The following is a 22,237-nucleotide window of genomic DNA, read 5'->3' on the forward strand; positions in this document are numbered from 1 at the left end:
TCGCAAATATAGTCTTGGTACATTTCTGTAGCACAGTACTTGGCCACTAGTGATGTTGTGACTTGTGACTTGTGAGGTTCAAGTCTTCGATTTTGTCAAAAACAAACCGCAGATGGTGAGACTGTTCCCTTTTGGTCAAACAATAATCTGCCGTGCCGATTTGGGCTTTGAAAGAACACCTTGGTTGACGTACCGTCTCTTCTATATTCTTTGTACTTTCAGAATTCAGATCCTGGACATGAGACACAGACTCAATCATTTGTTAGCAGTGAACTTAGTTCAAACCCAGAACAAGGAGAACACCCTCAAATGCTAAGAGAATGGCAAGCTGTGCAGTTCGCGGTGGCTGTGTCAGCGACTACATAGCCGTCACTATTTCTGCCATTTGCTTCATTCTGTGAGTGTTTTTCTGTCTCATTGTTGATGGGTTTTTCTTTGTTGTTTTCACATTACTTTGCTCTGGCTCTTTGGGTGTCATGGTGCGAAGTTAGATACTTCGATTCTGCTGTATCTGTTTGATTGGCTGTATGAAACTTTGAGTTGAACTGTAGAAGATTTGAAATTTTCTGTGGGAAATGGGATAGTTGATTGAACTGTTTTGCAAAGGTTGAATCTTGTAACAAAGTTTGTATCTTTTAGAGTTTCCAAGTTTTCCGGGATCATATTTATTGCTTGTATAGTTTGGCTATCTTTGAAACATCGAGTTTGGAAAGATATATGTATTGTGTTCAAAGTACTGAGTTTGTGATTTGCTTGCTAAAATGGGTCCAAGTTGTTTCTGATACTGTAATTTTACTGAACAAAGTTTGATCATAGACCAACTGTAGTACCTTACCATTTGTTGATTTCTTTCTTTCAGGCTTGTTTCTCGATTAATTTTTCCCTTTGTGGTTCACAAACTTCCTTGTGCAAAGCGTAGTGGCTTTTGGATTCCAGTGATTCAAGTTTACGCCAGCTTCAACCTTGTGTTGTCAATTTTGGTAGACTACTATAGATTTCAATGTTCGGAGTTTATCTAAAATATGCTTGATAACTTTAGTCACCATTGAAGTACTACATTTTCATGCAGATGTCTGTCAATGTCCTGAAATATGAAAAGAGACATTGGTGGCAGTCTTGCTATATGTGGGCAGGTTGTTCACAGCTTTTGTCTTTGTAGCTCAGTCTTGCAGTTTTTCATATGAAAATGATTGGTGTTTTTATTTTGCACTGCTTGAAGTATCTTTTGCTTGCAGTCTGGATTGAAGCTCCCCTTGGCTTTGGTTTGCTACTGAGTTGCCGCATATCACAGGCCTTTCAATTATATTACATCTTTGTAAAGTAAGCAATCATTTTATACTTGAGAAGTATTCGATCAGATCATTATACTAGTGTATCTCCGTATGATCTAAAAATCAATTCATAAAGATGATTAACTTGCATTTTAGTGGATCAATGTGGTTAATTTGTGTGCAATCAATATTTCAGGAGGTGTCTGCCACCAATCAGATCATACGTTTTCCTTCCACTAATTCTCTTGCCATGGATTGCTGGATCCGCATGTGAGGAACCTTTAAAATGTTCATGCTATTAAACCTCTGAATTCGCATGTATCTTACAGAATGTCTCTTGTATGCTGTAGTTATCCATATCTCAAAACCTCTAAATAATCGGTGCCACATGGGAGCTCCGTGGATCATCCCGTCTATGTCCCTTCATGCAACATATGTTGCCATTTTGGTTGCTTTCACTTGTGCTATTCGGCATATAGAGTTCAGGTTTGATGAACTTAGAGACCTCTGGCAGGGAATACTTGTCTCGGCCTCTTCTATCGGTACACTACTCAAATCTGGCTTTCATATGTTCTATATAAGTCATAAAAAGGAAACTTATTCTTTATCTATGATGAAGACGCTTTATGTCTTCCAATGCAAGTTCAGTCAAACCCTTCATTCTCTTTAGCTTGAATGATAAGTCGTCCCAGTGATTGAGATGTCATCGGATGATGTCCTATTAGATTGTCAAGTACATTTAGTATCTCCTAGTATTATCTTTTGGTTTTGTAGTTGCATAAAAGTATTGCATATTCACATAAAACTTATAAGGGGGCTCTATTAATGTGGATGATTCCATCTCTTGGGCGCTCTAACTTTCATCATCTTGTGGCAAGTAAATCAACTAATCTATGCTTTGAAAATAATACAATTATCAAGATTGTCCAATTATTTTTCATTTCAATAACCTTAGAAAGGAGAAGTCGCAGTAATTCAAGCAATTTCAATTTTAGCTGTCATAACGTGTACTATGTTGCATCTGGTTTTGAAAATTCTTGATGAAATCATAATGTTACAGAAAATAGAGCTTTATCTTTTGTTAGCTTATAAGGCTATATATATCATATCTCAGTGTCACATTAAATTAGAAAAACTTGTAGGCCGTGCATTGTTAATCGATTATCCTATTAACTTTCAGGAGTATGGGTGGTTGCATACATTTTGAATGAAATTCATGAAGAGATCTCATGGCTGCAAGTTGCCTCCAGATTTGTGCTCTTAGTAACAGTATGACTTATTTCTATTTCTTCTGTATATTATGACCTAGATATAGAAGTCTTCAAACTTATTTTTGAATACATTTCTTATGTATATGACTATATGTTGCAGACGAGCATACTTGTATTAACTTTCTTTTCAATATCAAGTTCACAACCTCTTCTGTCGCAAATCAGCTTGAGGAAAAGGGAACCCCTAGCATTTGAGTCAATGGGTCAGGCTCTGGGAATCCCTGACAGCGGACTGTTAGTGCAAAGAGAACCAGTATGTGTGGTAGATCCTAAAGAACCACTTGATAAACTTCTTCTCAACAAAAGATTCCGCCAGTCATTCATGGCATTTGCAGACAGGTATGTTCTCTTCTCCAAGTTCCACCTTTTGGAAAGCAATTACAGAAAGAACATATATGCCCATATTATTCTCCAGTACAAAGAAATGGATCAGGGTGTGAAATTGACCTTCTCCTGAACCTAGCCGAAAAGTACAATAGTGGATGTTCCAAGGCTCAAAGTAGTTTTATGCAGAAAAACAAAGCTTAAACTTTCAGGCAATCTATTTTCGTTTAAGTTAATGAAATGAGATATCACAAAATAAACTAAATCATTGGCTTGTTTACAATGTATTTATTGTGTTTTATTGTTCTTCTTAATCACAGTTGTTTGGCAGGGGAGAGTGTCCATTTTTTTGAGGAAGTGCTTGAACTAGGTAAAATACCTGTGGATGACCCTGTAAGAAGAATTTACATGACACGGCATATTATTGACACGTACATAATTGCAGGTTTGTGATATTTTTGATGATTTACACTTCTGTTTCTTTTTTTTATAGGCGTTACCTTTTACGGTGGTACACTCACATAGCTAAAAATTCAATTAAAAGATAAGAGTTAAGACTCATAAACATGTTCGGACTTATCAAATAAAAAAGAATATATATGTTGAGACATGAACTTCAATGTTCTTCGTTTAGGGGCCACAATGGAGGTGAATATTTCTCACAGAACCAGACAAAAGATTTTGACCACTTCCAATTTGGCACAACCAAATATTTTCAATGATGCATTAACTGAGCTGACACACCTGATGAAAATGGTACGATGAATTTTTGGTTACCTTGTTTTTCTGGGACTCTTACTTAGTCATAGGAGTAATATCTGAGCTTTTTTTATTTAGTACACTCTTCTGTGGGAGTAAATTTTAGGCATTGCTGTTTATTTATTTTACTGTATGATTTAGAACTTGGCAAGAGACTACTGGTCATCTATGTTCTTCATGAAGTTCAAAGAAGAAGCAAGTATGAGATCTGGGGCCCATGAACTGGAACAGATGAGAAGTTGGAACTACTCTCCTAGGTTGAGTTCTGTACATGGTGCTGATGATCCATTTCACCAAGAACAAGAACCATTTGCAGTTTGATTATGCAATACTCAATACCACGATGATGAACCAAGATTTATGTGTAAAGTCATATGACTGGTAAATATTTTCATACAAAGCCATCATTTATATTCATATCATTAAATGTAGCTTACCTCCCCACTTCTGTACAGAGATGCATTTTTCATAATTATAAAATGAAGAAAAATAAACAAAAGTCTACTATTTTGCCTAGTCTTCTTTTATTGTTGATAAGTAGAACTTACTGTTCAAAGTCATGTAGTTTCTGACTTTTGTGTTGGATATATATATATATATATATATAATCCCTATTCAGAGTAAATTTTCACTCTGAAATTACAAAGTGAAGTTCCAATTTTCGCACAATTATCGGTCAAATTTTTTCATCACAAGTGATTTAATCAATGAAGTTATCGTTAATATATTGAAATTAGATTAAATCAATGAACGAATTAAATCTGTTCAACGTAAACAGTTCATGTAAATCTCACTTTTGAAAGCTCAAATCATTGTCAAATTGAATGGAACTTTGCAGAAATGATCTTGAACATCATACCTAAATATTAAACCACTTGTGATGAAAAAATTTGACCGAAACGTATGCTAAAATTGGAACTTCACTCTGTAATTTCAGAGTGAAGGTTCACTCTGGATAGGAACTGATATATAATCCCTATCCAGAGTGAACATTCACTCTGAAATTACAAAGTGAAGTTTAGCACACTTATCGGTCAAATTTTTTCATCACAAGTGATTTAATATTTAGGTATGATATTCAAGATCATTTCTGCAAAATTTCATCCAATTCAGTTATCGTTAATATTTTGAAATTAGATTAAATCAATGAACTAATTAAATCTGTTTAACGTAAATGGTTCATGTAAATCTCAATTTTGAAAGCTCAAATCATTGTCAAATTGAATGGAACTTTGCAGAAATGATCTTGAACAACATACCTAAATATTAAACCACTTGTGATGAAAACATTTGACCAAAAAGTATGCTAAAATTGGAACTTCACTCTGTAATTTCAGAGTGAATGTTCACTCTGGATAGGAACTGATATATAATCTCTATCCAGAGTGGACCTTCACTCTGAAATTACAGAGTGAAGTTCCAATTTTAGCACACTTATCAGTCAAATTTTTTCATCACAAGTGATTTAATATTTAGGTATGCTACTCAAGATCATCTCTGCAAAATTTCATCAAATTCAGTTATCGTTAATGTATTGAAATTAGATTAAATCAATGAACGAATTAAATCTGTTCAACGTAAACGGTTCATGTAAATCTTAATTTTAAAAGCTCAAATCATTGTCAAATTGAATGGAACTTTGCATAAATGATTTTGAACAGCATACTTAAATGGCTAAATATTAAACCACTTGTGATGAAAAAAATTGCCCGAAAAGTATGCTAAAATTGGAACTTCACTCTGTAATTTCATAGTGAAGGTTCACTCTGGATATGAACTGATATATAATTTTGAGGGCATTAACGATCAACAAATTCACTCTGGATAGGAACTGATATATAATTTTGAGGGCCTTAACGATCAATAAATTGGCTGAAATTTTGCAGAGATGATATACACAATATTATAGATACTAGACGGTGGAGATGAGGAAATTCGATCGAAAAGTGGTGTAAAAATAAAAATCCACACCAAAACTATTGATGCGGACCTCCGCACCTGAGAAAAATCATATATATATATATATATATATATATTCAGTTAAGGATATCCTTATTAATTCATATTTTCCTAATTTAGCACACATTTAGGTCATATTTTTCCATCATAGTTAGTTGTATATATAAATTATTATGATTGATTAGCCTCATCCCCATTCTTGTGGCGTCGTTTTGTTTTATCTAAGGTGTTCTACACATTCAAGTTGGGATGATGGATTTGATCAAAAAGAAAATTAGGATGATGGTCACATCTACCAGACTTGCTAAGTCAGGACCATTCCGCTAGTGAGATCTTAAACCAAAAATCTATGTTCACCCCTCTTTTGTTTCTCAAGCATTTCCATCTAAAAGTATAGATAAGCTGGATAGGGTTGTTCACGTAATATTTTTCAGATTGTCCAGACTGAAAGTAGAAGCATAGGGACAATTTATAAACAGATGTGTAGCATACCTTCCCTTTGTCATATGTTCCAGTATTACTACCATGCTTAGCCTTGTGAATGTTTAGAATGTATACGGGCAAGAACGGAGAAGGAAACCACCCAGGAAGAGTAGCATAACTCAGTGCTTCATTGATGACAACAGCCAGGATAAGAGATGCAATCGCGTTGAAACCAAGAGCTCGAAGTCCAACAAAAGTTTCCCAAGGGTAGACGATCCCATTTTCGTCCTGGTCAAAAAACGCAACATGCTGCTGAAGAACACTCAAGTTTCGGCTGTGATGTCCGGGTGTTCTCACGGGATGGTTTGTGTCCGGAACAGCCAGGGCTCTGGGAAGATATTGTTTTGGAAGGGTGGTTTCCAAGTCCCCCCCTGACTCTCCTTTCATGAGTGACTGGTGCATATTTTGCTGCTGTTGTCAGTGCTTCGTTCACGTAATATTTTTGCTGTAGCTTTCTTTTCTTTATGAAATATCATTATCTTCTTTCTTGAGTCTCTGACTTCCAAGAGTCATACGATTTTAATAGGGTAGATTTGAATTATAAATAGGTTGGATGCCACTTGCTTAGGGTTTAGGCCTTTATGGTAGAAGCTCTAAAATTCTAGATTTGTTTAACCGTGAAAGCCAAATTACATAACCGGTGGATCTCTATCTTCCTACATTAATAGTACGTACTAATTTGTTGAGACACATCATTTATATTCTACGTGCCTCTCCCGTGCCCCTTCCTTTTAGTATGGTAAGTAACTAGAGCAAATCCTCCAAAACTCCCGAGCAACCCCAGAAGGAACTGTGTTCCTTTCCTTTATTATGGTAAGTAGTCAGAGCAAATCCTCCAAAACTTCCAAGCAACCCCAGAAGGAACTCTCTGTTTGGCCAAATTGCCAGAAAGGAAGCAAAAAAGAAAAGATGGGGCATACAATTAGAGCTGCATGCAGTTTTCAAGAGTTCCTAACAAACCAACAACCCATCTGGTTTCTCCTTCTCTCTTCTCTTGGTTTCTTCATCTTCCTCAAACACTCCATCTCTTTAGCCAGATGGGTCTTCATTACCTTTCTCCGGCGAGGGAAAGATCTGACATCGTACGGTTCGTGGGGCTTGATAACTGGTGCCACTGATGGGATCGGCAAGGCCTTTGCCTACCAACTAGCCAAGAAAGGCTTAAACCTTGTTCTAGTCAGCCGCAGCTCTAAGAAGCTTGAATCAGTCTCCAAAGAAATTCGATCCCATTTCCCCGATGTGAAGATCAAAACTATTGCCTTCGACTTCTCAAGCAATGAGGGTTTGGTTAAGTTGGTAGAAGAGGAGGTCAAGGAGCTGGATGTGGGAGTGTTGATAAATAATGTTGGAGTGACTTACCCGGCAGCTAGTTACTTTCATGAGGTGGATGAGAAAGTGTGGATGAATATTGTCAGGGTGAATTTGGAGGGCACTACTAGGGTCACCATGGCTCTGTTACCAGGGATGCTTCAAAGGAAGAGAGGCGCCATTGTTAATATTGGTTCTGGGGCAGCCGTTGTGGTTCCTTCTCATCCTCTTTACACCATCTATGCAGCTACCAAAGCGTAAGCATAAACTTAATACACTTCATTAATCTTCCTTAGTGCATCAGAATACTTAAGTTGATTGTTAATTTGATTCTTATAGTTCAAATGATGAATATAACATTTTTTATTTTATTAAACATATTGTTCTCGTCATTGATCTTTCTTTGTCAAACCTGCATATATGCATGTACTACAGTGATGACTCGTTGTAGTCTGAGTCCGATCAAAAGGTTAGATGTGAGCTCTCTGATGTCTGGATTCTGGAGTACGTTATAAACTCATGGATAAGCTGATATTTTCATTTTGGGGTGAAACATTGTGACAATTGAAAGCTGAACTTCAATACTCTTCCAACCCCTTTGGGCATGTTTGGTACATGGGACTAGATTTAAGTGCTAGCATTAATGGCAGCAACTACGTACAAACCGACATTTAGTACTCTCATACTTTTATACCAGTACGCATATACCTGGAAAAAACACGACCACCAAAAATCTTGCACGTCATTAATCTGAAGTTCACTGTCGTTTTAATATGCAGTTACGTCGATAAACTGTCTAGATCTCTGTACGTGGAATACAAGCAGTACGGCATCGACGTGCAAACTCAGGTTCCGTTATATGTGGCAACGAAAATGGTGTCGAAAGTTGCGTCAATAGAGAAGTCTTCGTTGTTCATACCATCTGCAGATGCTTACGCAGAAGCAGCAGTGAAGCGCATTGGATATGAAGCACAGTGCACCCCGTTTTGGACTCACTCGCTTCAGTGGTGGTTCGCGCGGTTGGCCCCGGACTCTCTTCTTGATGCTTGGCGGTTATCGATCGGTTTAAACAGAAGGGGAAAGCCAGCTATCTAGCTATAGTTGAATGTGCATGTTGTTTCTTCTATTATCTATATGTATGGCATGTATTTCTCTTTGTTCGAGTTGAGCGTTTTGTTGTGCCTGTATACATGTAACCAGTTTGATATGGACGTAATTATCATTGTTAATCAGATGACGAGATCATACTGCAAATCGTAGCTGCAGTCTGGAGTTCTCTGATTTTCCTATATATTTGAAAATATAGTTTGTTTTTGAGAACCAGGAATTTGTATGTATAGCATAATATTGACGTAACTATTTGATAGCAGGGTGCTATAATTCTGGTACGTTAATTGTATTGAAGCCATAGCTAACTCGATCAGGAGCTAGCAGATTAATCAAAATTCATGCATGCATGTACAATGTTACTAACTTACCATCAAATGAGCTTGCATAAGTTTCTTAGTGATCCGTCGGTTGAGTCATCCCGCCGTACCCGGCATCTTTGTTCTAACTTCTTTTCCATAGCTATTTTTTTTTCTTTTTTAATAAAGGCTATCGAATTAGCTGGGTGAGGAAATGGAAGGATATGTGGTTGGAACTTGGAAGTGGACTCAGAGCTAGTTCTTAGTTTTCGAACTCTTTACGCTTTGGTGTAGAGTAAGTAACTGCTTGCCAAAAAATTTCAGATCAAATTTCATAGTTCTCATATAATTCGAGAACGTAATTGTGTTGTTGATGCATTTAAACCGACGTGGTGAGACTTGCCTCCGAATTTTGTTCTCTTCCCTTGTAACAGCGATGGAAGCCTCCTTCGACAAGAGGAGGGACCTCTTATTTAATGTACTTTGTTTCTGTTTTTAATAATAGAAAATCCGAAAATTCTTTTCTCTACTTGGTGGAGGTTCACTTTCTAACGTGGCTAAATAACAACCATATATTTAAACTCGAGAAAAATTCACCAACAGTCTATGAACTCATGTGGTAAGGACAGTTTGATCACTGATCTTTAAAAATGATCAAAGAGATCCCTGAACTCTTATTCTGATATCAATAATGTACTTTTGTTAAAACTTTTGGAATATTCCGTTAAAATATTTTTTAATGTTAATTTTGTAATTTTGTAATTTGTTATTTGTTAGTTGGGAATTTATTTCTTTTAGTTGATTTAATCGAAGATTAAACCTTTCGAGTTGTTCTGCAACTTTATTATTGCCTTTTTCTTTATATAGATAATCTAGAAATTCAATCAGGCTATGTCTTAACATATCAATATCTGCTACTCCAATCTCCTTTTGGAGATGAATACGTTCGTCGTATAGGATATTTAATATTCTACAAACGTATTCTATGGAGTACTGACTTTCTTGAATATGTTTTGAATGAAAACACACTTGCCACTTATCAGTAGCTTTTTCAGTATAAAAAGACTAGTAATTTTTAGGTCTGACTTTTTTTTATTGGATAAAATGAGCCAATTTTGTGGCATAAGCCTGATCTTCACTCCATAGAATACGTTTGTATAATATTAAATATCCTATACGACGAACATATTCATCTCCAAAAGGAGATTGGAGTAGCAAATATTGATCCGTTAAAGCCTGATTGAATTTCTAGATTATCTATATAAAGAAAAAGGCAATAACAAAGTTGCAGAACAACTCGAAATGTTTAATCTTCGATTAGATCAACTAAAAGAAATAAATTCCCAACTAACAAATTACAAAATTACAAAATTAACATAAAAAAATATTTTAACGGAATATTCTAAAAGTTTTAACAGAAGTACCTTATTGATATCATAATAAGAGTTCATGGATCTCTTTGATCATTTTTAAAGGTCAAAGATCAAACTGTCCTTATCACATGAGTTCAGAGACTGTTAGTGAATTTTCCTCTTTAAACTCCTTGTTTCTCCAATTCTCCGTTAACGTTTAATTGGAGAGAGAATGGGCAAAAATGGTAAAATTAAACTCCTTGTTTCTACAATTCTCCGTTAACGTTTAATTGGAGAGAGAATGGGCAAAAATGGTAAAATGAAAGAGGGTAGAAAGTGGTAAAATTTCTAGGAGATACAGACATTGTTTCTCCGTAGTTCCGCTATATTGGTTCTCATATTAAGTTCTCCACCGACGTTCTCCGGCCCTTCTGGTCCTCCTAACCATATGTGCTTCGCTCCTGCACCTTCGCAGCTTCCCAATGCCACCATCTTATCAAATTCAACCAAATTGAAGCCGCCAACAACAAGCTCATTATCCCAATTCCCAATTCTCCTTCTTCCAACCCAACACGGCTAATAAATCTCAATTCCAATTTTATCCACAAAGTTAAAACTAAACCCCCGACGAATTGGGCTTCATTTCTTTCCTGTTAAGACTCTCTGATCCCTCTTCCTCATTCTTGCCATAAATCCCCAGAAAGATCGGGAAGAGTGGATAATCCAGCGGCTGATCGGTGATGCTGCTTAATGAGAAGTCTGTTGTAGTGGGCAGCAATGATACACAAGGAGAGTTGAGGTTGGGCAAAGTAAGGAGACAGAGATTTGTTGGGTCATAAATTTCGGATTGGGTTTGAGTATTATTTTTGGGTTTTGGTTTTTAAATTATTATAATTATTTTTCTGATTTTTTCTAAAGGGATAATTTTTCTGATTTATTAACAAATTTTGGAAAATTGTGAATATTAAAAACAAATTAAAACAGTAAATATATTTATAATTATGCCGCATAATGACATTAAAATAATTTTTAAGGCAACTAAAAAATTTAGAGTCTTGATTGCACCATGGCGTGTTTCTGGCTGTCCAAATAGCTATCTAATTACATTTTGACTTTTTTAAATGGTAAAAAGTCGTTAAAAATAAATCAGATATATGCCAAATTCTGTGAAAAATACTACACTCATACAAATGCATTTTATGTGACCATGTAAATTTATTTTATATTAATATGTCCGCGTAACACGTGTTGTTAAAGAGGTATTAAGATACAAATGGTTGACTGAGTGGATTGAAACCAAACAACATAGGAAAAAAGTGGAATTATAACTAGGCAAATATCTTCATGTAGTGATCACATCCTACGGTCGGTTTTTTCTTATATAATTTCCTATATATGGCTGCTGTTAGGAAGGTAGTGAGGTACATAAGGTTTACCACACTGATCGAGATTCATACGTTATCAAAGTTTGTAAATTTTCTACAATAGTCATGACATCGTAAGGTCAGTTTTTCAAATTAATATTTCCTCAATATAATTGATGTTGAAACAAACACATTTGCATATAACATGAAACACAAGTTATACCACATTAATAGACACGTTGTGGTTTATGTCACTTATACTCGACAAATAAAAATGTGACCACAATACTGAAACATGGCTATAGTATAAAATTCATCTATTTCGTTATTTTAGGCCTTGATCCACGTGGTCAAACATGTGTAACTAACTACATTCATAAGGGAGTCATGTCTCGCGGTGAAAGATGTCACACAATTTTTATATACATGCGTAGAGCGTCTTACCACGAGATGGTGGTAATTTTCAAGGACTTTTCTTGGCGTCGAAGCTATTTTTTATGAATTTCAGAAGGTTTATGAACATTAAGAAAATTTAACATTAAAACTTTACGTTTAACTACAAATACATGGTGCTGCAATGATGAGACACTTGTTCGCTTATTTTTGTTTTGACTTAGTTTAGTGGTTTCAAAACTTTAAAAAGCCTTTAAAACTAGCTCTGATGCCTGAAAAAAAAACCCCCAAAATTATCGTGCTCTCATATTAATACGCTCTACGCGGCCATGCAAAAATTATTGGATATATATTCGCGTAACATGGTTACCGTTAAGGAGATATTATGACACAAATGGTAGACCAAGTGGATCGAGACCACATGACGTCGAAAAAAGGTGAAATTTTAATTGGGCGTATGTTTCCATGTAATGATCACATCTTACGGTCGGTTTTGCTAAGATTATTTTCTATATATGGCTGCCCTTAAGGAGGTAGTGTCTTACATAAGGTTTACCGCGTTGATTGAGACTCATACGTTATCAAAAGTATGTGTATTTTCATCAATAGTCATACTTCACTATAGTGATAACATCATACAATTGGTTTTTAAATTAATCTTTCTACAATACAGTAGTGTTGAAAACAAATATTTTTGCATATAACATGAGACTCAAGTTAGTAGGCACACTATGATTCATGTGATTGATACTGAATAAATGAAAATGCAGCCGTTTGATGTGACATTGACACGATAACATGACAATGGGTCTTATTCTCCTATTTTCGTCATCTTTTGGGCTTCCATTCATGCGATCAAACATGTGTAACAAACTACATTAAATCTTTTGAGTTGATTTTTTTAAAGGGTTTGGGATTTAATTTTTTTTTGTTTAAGAAATTAATGCAACTACTTTTAATTTTTATTTTATTTATGTTAAATCATTTAATCATCCCACTCTTGTACCAATTCATAAAGTTGTTTCTTTATATCATGCTTTTACAGTGTTTTCCTCATCTGAGTAATCCAATCCCAATTCATATATGTTTTAAAAGGAAAGAAAACAAAAATATGAAAGTTCTCCACTTTCTCCCCTGTAATAACTCCTTCATATTCACAACCAAAACGATTCGTTTTTATGAAAAACATGTGAATTGTTGATAGGAAATGGGGTTTCATCTAAGAGATAAGCCGTCTCTCTACTTGTGCAATATCCCATTGCAAGTCATTCTCCGTGTATTCCTCTCTTCTCTCAGTAAATTGAATTATGTAATTTATGTATTTATATAATAGTTTTGAAAATAAAGTAATTTATCAGGTCTTCTTCTTCTTCTTGTCTCGTTTTGAGAACTTACAGTGGCAATGGAAATGCCGCACCTTTTCATAGTGGCAGCAGCCACTATAGGTTTCATCTCAGTTTGCAAATCTCTGATCAATTTTCTGAGATGCGTATGGGTCATGTTCTTTAGACCCTCCAAAAATCTCAGAAAGTATGGATCTTGGGCCATCATCACTGGCGCCACCGACGGCATTGGCAAAGCCCTCGCCTTTGAAATGGCCTCAAAGGGCCTCAACCTCGTCTTGGTGGGTCGAAACCCTTCAAAGCTCGAAGCCACCTCACTTGGAATCCATGAAAGATACGGCGACCGAGTTGAAGTCAAGAGCATTGTTATGGACTTGGGGAAGCTGAGTGGGGAGGAGATAGCTGGACAAATAGAGGAAGGAATCAAAGGGCTTGATGTTGGGGTTTTGGTTAACAATGCAGGGGTGGCTTACCCTTATGCTAAGTATTTTCATGAGGTTGATTTGGAGATCATGGAGAGCATTACAAAGGTGAACATTGAAGCAGCTACTTGGGTGTGCAGGGGTGTGATTCCAGGTATGCTCAAGAAAAAGAGAGGAGCTATTGTCAACATTGGATCTGCTTCGTCTGTGATTGTTCCGTCATATCCTCTCTACACTGCTTATGCTGCTTCCAAAGCGTAAGTACCCTTTCAGATGTATTGTTGAAATTTCAATTTTGTAGTTGGTCTAATCTGAGATGCATGCTCTAACTTTTAGGGTATGATTAAATGAGTATCAATGCCTAGGTCCAGTTGGGAATTGGGATTGGTGTGACTATGTGAATGTAATAGATACTAATTTCATTTATATGAAGCCCGAATTTTTTTGCCCCCTAAATGCAAAAACTTTCCAAGAGAATTATTGTCAGAATCTGTGTTGTCGATCATTTGCGTTAAGGAGCAGATGGACTTTGATAGTTTGAAAAGCCCACTTAAACTTTTCTAATTTGTAAAGGAAGATCCCAAATGATTCAAGTTGGGGCATCTAATTTATGGATGATACTCCAGATTGTTGACCAAATTTATGATCCTTATCATTGTGGATGATGGTTCTTTTGAACTATAATACAGGTACCTTGCAGTGTTCACAAGGTGCACTAGTTTGGAATACAAGCAGCATGGAATAGACATTCAGTGTCAGGTTATCATATTACCCTTAATCTTTCATTGTTCATGTTTAAATAATGGTATCCATTGTAGTAGATTGTTCCTGATATATGGCAAGTTTTTTGGAAACTTAAGTTATTGCATAGTATAGAAAACAGTTTGCCAATACTATATATGAATATGATTGAGGTGATTTAAAGTTTCATTATGAAGAACAGGAGTCTATCTAATTTACCTGCAAAAAAAATGCAGATTCCTATTTTCGTGGCGACAAAGATGACAAAATTGAAGGCATCTTCTTTCTTCGTTGCGTCTCCAGAGATGTATAGCAAAGCAAGCATACGATGCATTGGTTACGAACATCTATGTACACCATTCTGGGGGCACTCATTGCAGTGGTTCATCACACGTGCTTTGCCGGATGCTTTCTTGAATGAGAGCATTTTCCGGTACTTCCTTGGGATGCGAAAGAGAGGTCAACTGAAGGAGTCTCGGATTAAAAGGATGCAGCAACAAGAAAATGCTTTGGGAAATGGCAGTTAACTTAGTTCTGAACCTTTTGTCCTGTTTCTCTTCATCATATTTTCAAGGAAACTGGTTATGTAGCTGATGGCTCAGCTAATATGAGTTGGAAGTTTCATTTGAGATCGCGCTTCTACGGCAGAAACAGGATCAAGGCTCTTCGTGAGGTGTAAGTGCTGCAACTTCTGTAATACTGGCCAAGTAAAAGAAACATGAGTTATGCTACTACATCACTATAGGCTTGAATCCTTCAACCTTTCTCATATATTTAATGTATTAAATTTAGGTCCATAACACAATAACCTCTACAATGAGTTGGTTGAATCTTGGATCAGACCCTTCAGTCTCTTTTTAAGTCCTGGCAGAATTTGGAAGTCTGCATTGAACATATTAGTTGATGAGTATATCTAAATAATTCATGTATGCTTTGATTATGCCACTGCTGATTAGCCAGAGTAGCCAATTCATTGAAGCAGTTAGTTGCCACCTGGAAGTTAGTTGTAGATATGTGGAAGTAACTCGGATTGAAACTAAACCAATTCCAGAAGCTTCGTTTTCGTTTGCAAAATTGAAAAGTGCTCATTGTGTGATTTATAAGAGATATCACATACATATATATTTATTTATTAATTTCTGCAATTCCTCTATAATCCTATATAACATACCAATGAGGCAATAAAAAGAGTGTGAAGGTGGGGAAGAAACTTCGCATAAGCACGTAACACTGTAACAGCAAGGCGCAAAAACAGGCCGGGGACAACACCCTGTATTTCTGTACGTACAAGCTTGTTTATTTATTATGCATTTCTCGGATGCACTAGATAGACATATTAACGTTCTTCACACGAACCATGCACACGAGGTTTTCAGAAAGAGAAACACTACTACAAAAGGGGGCAAAGCCCACGTTCTCTCACAAAAAAATTAACTGATTCGTGGGTTTATTTCGCACGAATGTGTATATGTGGTCAATTAATTCAAAGTCCCCACATTTAGCATTAATTGTGAGACCCAGAATTTTTAATCATTGTTTTGTATTGTATCATATGTTTCCAGGTTGTCTTTTATATAGCTTAGAACTAAATTGGGCTGATGTGATCTAAGTTGTGAACAAATTGCCTTTTGTTTTTCCGTTAACAAAGTTTTTAAAATTCCTAGGTTGATGATATAATTGTTTATTGATTACCTAGAACCAAAGTGAAATTGGGTTTGCAAAGTCTGAAATTGGGGTTGCAACAAAGAGTATGCCAACCTCGTTGTGACTACCAGCTTTTTAATGTACATTAGTGTTGACATTTATGTATGCAAAAACTATTGTAACTAGGAGAACAATCATAACACTTCCTGATTATATTGTAAATTGTTGTAAATGCAGGACAATATTGCCATTTTTGATGATACTGACATTATAATAATGGTTGCAAAAGTGGCAAGGTAACTTCTGCATAATAGAGCTCATTAAAAAGGAGGAAATAATTGTTGATTAACAATAAGTTACTTGCACAATTGCACTCCTAATTAAAAACTCCCACTGTGCAGCTTTATTCATTTGCAACTATTTTTTGTTTATGCGTGCTGGGACATAGGAGACATTGACCTCCTTACTTTCTTGAGACACAGTAAGCACTAGTTTTGATCCTATGTGACTAATTGTAAATATGGTTTAGGAATTTCCAGACAGTCATACTCTAAATAAGCTTTCAAATATCAATATCAATTTGTAAGGTGGCTGCAGAGGGTGTGTGTGGCCCAAGACTGGGACATGATGCAATTTTGCCTCTTTAAAACTCTTGAAATATATATCATGTTTTAAGAGAGTATGAATTATTTTGTTTCTATGTAGACCATGGTGATGTTAGATATCATTATTAGTATGCTATGGTGATGTTATATAATTATTAGTCTATTACAGAAATTGAAACCTAGATTGAAACTACAATTTGAAAGCTGAGTTATTGTATAGACCAGAATCACTAGATGCCTAATCACTTCTATTAAAACATGAGGAAACTTATGGTGTTCATTTGTCTTCCAGTGTCATTAAGTCATCGACAAGGTTGAGTTCAAGTTACCACAAGTCCAAATGACTTGTAACTATGTAAGCATGCAGTGTATTAGTAAATTATCAAGTAATATAAATAAGATGATATTTTAAATTCTTTATAGAAGTGATTTACTAATTGTTGGATAAGTGTTGTGCTTCATAGATGCAGTTGCAAACGGATCCATTGAAAGTCATTAAATAATGACACCAAGTTTCAGTGTCCACCGGATATCTTAAAGGTAGTAATGCTTGATTGGCTAATATTATGTACTTAATTCATAAAATTAGATATTATATACTTATATATGGTTGATGCATGGTCAGATCTTAACATTTGAATCATTGTTTCAAATACGGAATAATTTTTGTACCACTGTAATTTTGTTGCAGCAAGTCCATATGTTATATGTGAGTTGTAAATCATTATTATGAGCACTTTGAAGCACGTATTTTTATATATTATTACTGAATGTATAATTTTTTTATGCAAAATAAATGTCGGATCATCTTATGAACTAGTTGATACACTATGATTGAGGAGTTGCAGAGTGATGAAAATATCGTGTATTATCTTAGTTGTGGTTGATGTTGCTTAAACATCAATCTTGCATTGATTATCAAATGATATGTAGTACATTCACAATTTAATATAAATTGTTGTAGTATCTTATTGTAATTTCAGTTGATTCTTCCGCTTTGTTCGTAATTTTGTCTACAACTAGAAATAAATAGAGGAACATCTTCCTAAAAAAAAAAGCAAAGAAAATTAAAGGTTCTTGTTCTAATAACTTTGATTGGAATATATATATATATATATATTTAATTATATATTGTAAGCCACAATTAAAAGGAAAACGTAGGATTGTTTGCACCTCTGTGGTGATGGGTCCCCTAATTTGTAGAGGAGTTTTTATCACTAACAGTCCCTCAATTCTGGTGTACCTACCAATGTGATACCTCAACTCTTAATCGTACCAATGTGATACCTAGACTCTAGTATTGCTATCATTGAAGTACTTCCGTCAGTTTTTTTCAACTTCTCCGTTATCTTGGTGACGTGGCAAGTACGTGAGGCCCACAAAGAGGGTTAAAAGACAAAATTAATCCCATCTGAGAAGAACAATATTTTTCTCGCCCTTTACCTTGAGAAAGACACCCAACAATTCCAATTTTGGCGCCAATTTTGCCTCCCTACTCCTTAATTTGTGTCTCTTATCTAAACTAAAGAACTACCGCCAACCAGTCGACCACAATCTGATAAAACCTAGATCAATCTCATTTTCTATTTTTACCCTAGCACTTGTTAAACTAACAGAATAAATATAGAAATTTATATGGAACATCTCATTTCCACAATCTCATAAGAATATAGAAACATATAACTTAACGAAATTCAAATACATGTTTAAGTACCATTAGTTCTTACAAGCAAAAATCAAGGCAGATCAACAAAAAAGGTGGCAACTAATGGTACTTAAACATGTATTTGAATTTCGTTAAGTTATGTGTTTCTATATTCTTATGAGATTGTGGAAATGAGATGTTCCATATAAATTTCTATATTTATTCTATTAGTTTAACAAGTGCTAGGGTAAAAATAGAAAATGAGATTGATCTATGTTTTATCAGATTGTGGTCGACTGGTTGGCGGTAGTTCTTTAGTTTAGATAAGAGACACAAATTAAGCAGTAGGGAGGGAAAATTGGCACCAAAATTGGAATTGTTGGGTGTCTTTCTCAAGGTAAAGGGCGGGAAAAACATTGCTTCTCTCAGATGGGGTTAATTTTGTCTTTTAACTCTCTGTGTGAGCCTCACGTACTTGCTACGTCACCAAGATGACGGAGAAGTTGAAAAAAAACTGACGGAAGTACTTCAATGATAGCAATACTAGAGTCTGGGTATCACATTGGTACGATTAAGAGTTGAGGTATCACAATGGTAGGTACACCAGAATTGAGTGACTGTTGGTGAAAAAAACTATTTGTAGAGTCATAAACATTTGTGGGTAAGGAGTAATAGTCACGGAGTAACAAGCACATTTTCTTTAAATGTTTCTGTACTGTATGTGTTCCCCACGATTATTATATGTGGATATATGTGGGTATTAGGGTCACATCCACGATTGAGAAATGTGCCTGCTACCTAGTTATTTTGTAGTGAAATCATCTAACCAAGTGTCTTCAACAGGGCCGATTATGGCAATGGAATTGCAAGAAGCTTTCATTGTAGCAGCAAGTTGCATAGGTTTCATCTCTGTATGTAAAGCTTTCATCAACGTAGTGAGATGGGTATGGGTCATGTTCCTGAGACCCCCAAAGAATCTCAAGGATTATGGCTCTTGGGGTATTGTCACCGGCTCTGCTCAGGGAATTGGCAAAGTGCTTGCTATTGAGTTGGCTTCCAAGGGTCTCAACCTTGTCCTGCTCGATAAAAACCGTTCTGCGCTCGAAGCTACCTGCAATGAAATACTTGAGCAATTTGGTGGAAAAGTTGAGATTAAGAGCATGATCATCGACTTGGCCAAATTGAGTGGGGAGGAAATTGCTAATGCCATAGAGGAAGAGATAAAGGAGCTAGATGTTGGTGTTTTGATCAACAATGCTGGGATGGCTTACCCTTATGCAAGGTTTTTCCATGAGGTTGATTTGGAACTCATGGAGAATATCATAAAGCTGAACTTGGTAGCTGCTACTTGGGTGACTAAGGCAGTGCTTCCAGGAATGCTGAAGAAGAAGAAAGGAGCCATTCTCAATATTAGTTCTATTTCTGCTTACCTCCCTTCAAATCCTCTATATACACTTTACTCTACAACCAAAGCGTGAGTGTTCTGAACTAGTATTTAAATTGTTTCATGCATATTTTCCTTCTTAGTTTAAACATCTCGAGTGGATGAACTTATAGTTTAGTTCTTCTGTCCATAATTTTGAATCACATTAGAGGTCTTAAACGATTCTGGTTGTTTTCTTAGATTCTCATTACCTCGTCAATCTATTGTACAATTTTCTCTCAACTTGTTTCAGAACAGCTGTTAGTACATAATTCAAGTATTAACCAAGCAACCGATACCAACTGATATATAATAGATCTCGTTTCAGTCCTCGACTATAAGTATATATGTTTCACAAAAGCTTATCGCACTACCTCTGTACTCGTTAGAGCCACTACGTGTCCTGGCAAGGCGTCTAGATGCCAGAAAGATGGTGTACAATGTTGAGACACAGCCAGCAGACAGACCCTGATATCATAAGTTGGTTAAGTTAAATTTCACGATGTTAGGCCTAAGGTGCTGCTAGAACTATATTTCACATTTTCACAATCTTTGATGTTTAAAACGATGAATCACATATTTTCTTTGTCGAAACTTAAATTAGAGCTAGCATCAAAGGCAGAAGGCCAGAAGCTGTACATGAAGATGCGCAATTCCAAGCATTCTCCAAGTTCTGTAACAAACTGTCGATGTCTTTCCCCTTCTCAGATGGCTGGGGACCAAAGTATATATCAGTATCTAACTATCTACTTTACTACATAGAGAACGATACATATGTATTACAAGTTTATTAGTTTGGAATGCATATACATGACTACATGTACATAATTATAGAGCCTTTTGATTAAATGTTAATGAGTTATGAACTTATGAAACAGGTACATTTCAGTGTTCTCAAGATGCATTAGTCTGGAATACAAGCAGAAGGGAATTGACATTCAGTGTCAGGTTCTCAATTATCTCCCATTGTATTCTTTTTCTTTCTTGTTCTTGGATTCTCCTTCAATTCTTATACATTGATATGATATTAATCCGCTTGCATTCATATTTCATCATCTAATGCAGACTCCACTTTGTGTGGCGACAAGGATGACAAAACATTTGAACGGACCTTCCTGGTTGATGGCATCACCGGAGAAATTTTGCAAAGCAAGCGTTCGATGGATTGGTTATGAACCTATGTGTAATCCCTACTGGTGGCACTCTGTGCAGTGGTTCATATTTCGCGTGGCCACGCCAGATGTGCTGTTGAATGCCATCAGTTACTGGATCTGCATTCGGATCAGTAAGAAAGGCCAAATGAAGGAGGCACAGATCAAGAAGATGCATCAACAGGAAAGTTCACTGTGAGGTGTACAAGCATGCAATCATATATGTCTTACAATGGCTGGCTTTATTGTAAAAGGAGTAAAATTTGTCTCCCATCTTTTTTCTTTCGTTGCATTTTGTGTAAGATATTGAACTAATGAGGAGCTACTGTATTCAATCTATATCAAAAGGTGGTTGATTCAGGCTCCTCACCAAGAACTAATATGATACTTAATTTCACTCAACCGGATTCCCTCTGGCCTCTCTGGAACTGTTCCAATCTCCATTTATTAATACCCCATCTGCTTACAGGCCGGTGAAATTTGTATAGATTGGCAGGCAATGATTGTCTATCCAACCCAGTTCCGTTACCCTACAACAAAATGTGGCAATAGCAACACTATGGTCAAATGAAAGTTCTCCATATGGTTGGTTTAGTTACATACACACCTACATGGCTACATGTATCCTATGAAACAAGTAATAGCACTTTAGTAGACACTTTTTTTTAGAGATGAATTCATTCATTGACAGCGCACACCCATGCAAAGACGGTCATTACATATCCACATGCTATCACTTTTGTAGGTAGATAAAGACAAAGCTTTATGGTGTAAATACTATAGTGATACATATAATATACCACCTATCTAAATACTTCAGCCCGATGCAAGAAAACGAAACGCCAACACCAAACCAAACAAGGAGTGAGACTAACACAACAGACAAACCAACACAACTAAAAATAAAGGACAAAAACGAAAACAAAACAAAACAAAATAACAAAACTCATCCGCAACTAACAACATGATTAAGAGGATTAAACACAATCAAATTAAACTTTCTCTTTGCGCTTGGAGCTCGGGCTTGGAGTCTTCACCATACTCTGATAGCTTAAATCCGAAGGCACAAATATCTTCTTCTCAGTCTTAAGCTTCTTGTTCTGGTTTCCAAGAGGCCTCCCTAGCCTCTTGTAGGTCACCATGCTTGTCCTTGGACTTTTTAAACCATCCCTTAAAGGTGTAGAGGTCGGACGGCCTCGCTTAAGGCTCGACAGTGTCACAACCCCTCCAACAGACTTCAAAAGCCCCATAAAAGAAGCAACCCTGGTCAAAGTCGTCGATGAATTTTCCAAACTGGGCTTGCCCATTTCAGATCCAGTCAAAGATGCATTCATAGTCAAACTGAGTTTATTAACCGGTCCAGGCGCAAACTT

General features: G+C 36.1%; 5 protein-coding genes across 5 annotated transcripts; 4 read left to right on the forward strand and 1 right to left on the reverse strand.

Annotated features, from left to right (window-relative positions):
• The first annotated feature begins 126 nt into the window (after positions 1-126).
• LOC126792689 (regulator of G-protein signaling 1) lies at positions 127-4,141 on the forward strand. The gene is made up of 11 exons (XM_050519150.1): positions 127-397; positions 860-980; positions 1,070-1,133; positions 1,236-1,320; positions 1,468-1,541; positions 1,622-1,813; positions 2,452-2,540; positions 2,643-2,881; positions 3,187-3,311; positions 3,501-3,622; positions 3,767-4,141. Exons 1-11 carry the CDS (start codon positions 321-323, stop codon positions 3,944-3,946), a joined length of 1,368 nt encoding a protein of 455 aa, XP_050375107.1. The 5' UTR covers positions 127-320; the 3' UTR covers positions 3,947-4,141.
• Positions 4,142-5,918: 1,777 nt separating this feature from the next.
• LOC126792379 (peroxygenase-like) lies at positions 5,919-6,454 on the reverse strand. Its single transcript, XM_050518809.1, has 2 exons — positions 6,077-6,454; positions 5,919-5,969 (listed from the first exon to the last, which is right to left on the reverse strand). The coding sequence occupies exons 1-2, from the start codon at positions 6,452-6,454 to the stop codon at positions 5,919-5,921; spliced, it is 429 nt and encodes a 142-aa protein (XP_050374766.1).
• A 522-nt stretch (positions 6,455-6,976) lies between these two features.
• Positions 6,977-8,480, forward strand: LOC126792380 (very-long-chain 3-oxoacyl-CoA reductase-like protein At1g24470). Its single transcript, XM_050518810.1, is given in 3 exon segments — positions 6,977-7,632; positions 8,155-8,454; positions 8,456-8,480. Coding segments are annotated over 3 exon segments (981 nt in total).
• Positions 8,481-13,208: 4,728 nt separating this feature from the next.
• On the forward strand, positions 13,209-15,295 carry LOC126792697 (very-long-chain 3-oxoacyl-CoA reductase 1-like). The gene is made up of 3 exons (XM_050519156.1): positions 13,209-13,912; positions 14,345-14,414; positions 14,633-15,295. The coding sequence occupies exons 1-3, from the start codon at positions 13,293-13,295 to the stop codon at positions 14,921-14,923; spliced, it is 981 nt and encodes a 326-aa protein (XP_050375113.1). The 5' UTR covers positions 13,209-13,292; the 3' UTR covers positions 14,924-15,295.
• A 3,846-nt stretch (positions 15,296-19,141) lies between these two features.
• LOC126792698 (very-long-chain 3-oxoacyl-CoA reductase 1-like) lies at positions 19,142-21,063 on the forward strand. The gene is made up of 3 exons (XM_050519157.1): positions 19,142-19,764; positions 20,592-20,661; positions 20,779-21,063. Exons 1-3 carry the CDS (start codon positions 19,142-19,144, stop codon positions 21,061-21,063), a joined length of 978 nt encoding a protein of 325 aa, XP_050375114.1.
• Positions 21,064-22,237: the final 1,174 nt, after the last annotated feature.

The sequence above is a fragment of the Argentina anserina genome, chromosome 4 (genome assembly GCF_933775445.1).
Source record: "Argentina anserina chromosome 4, drPotAnse1.1, whole genome shotgun sequence".
NCBI classification, from domain to species: domain Eukaryota; kingdom Viridiplantae; phylum Streptophyta; class Magnoliopsida; order Rosales; family Rosaceae; genus Argentina; species Argentina anserina.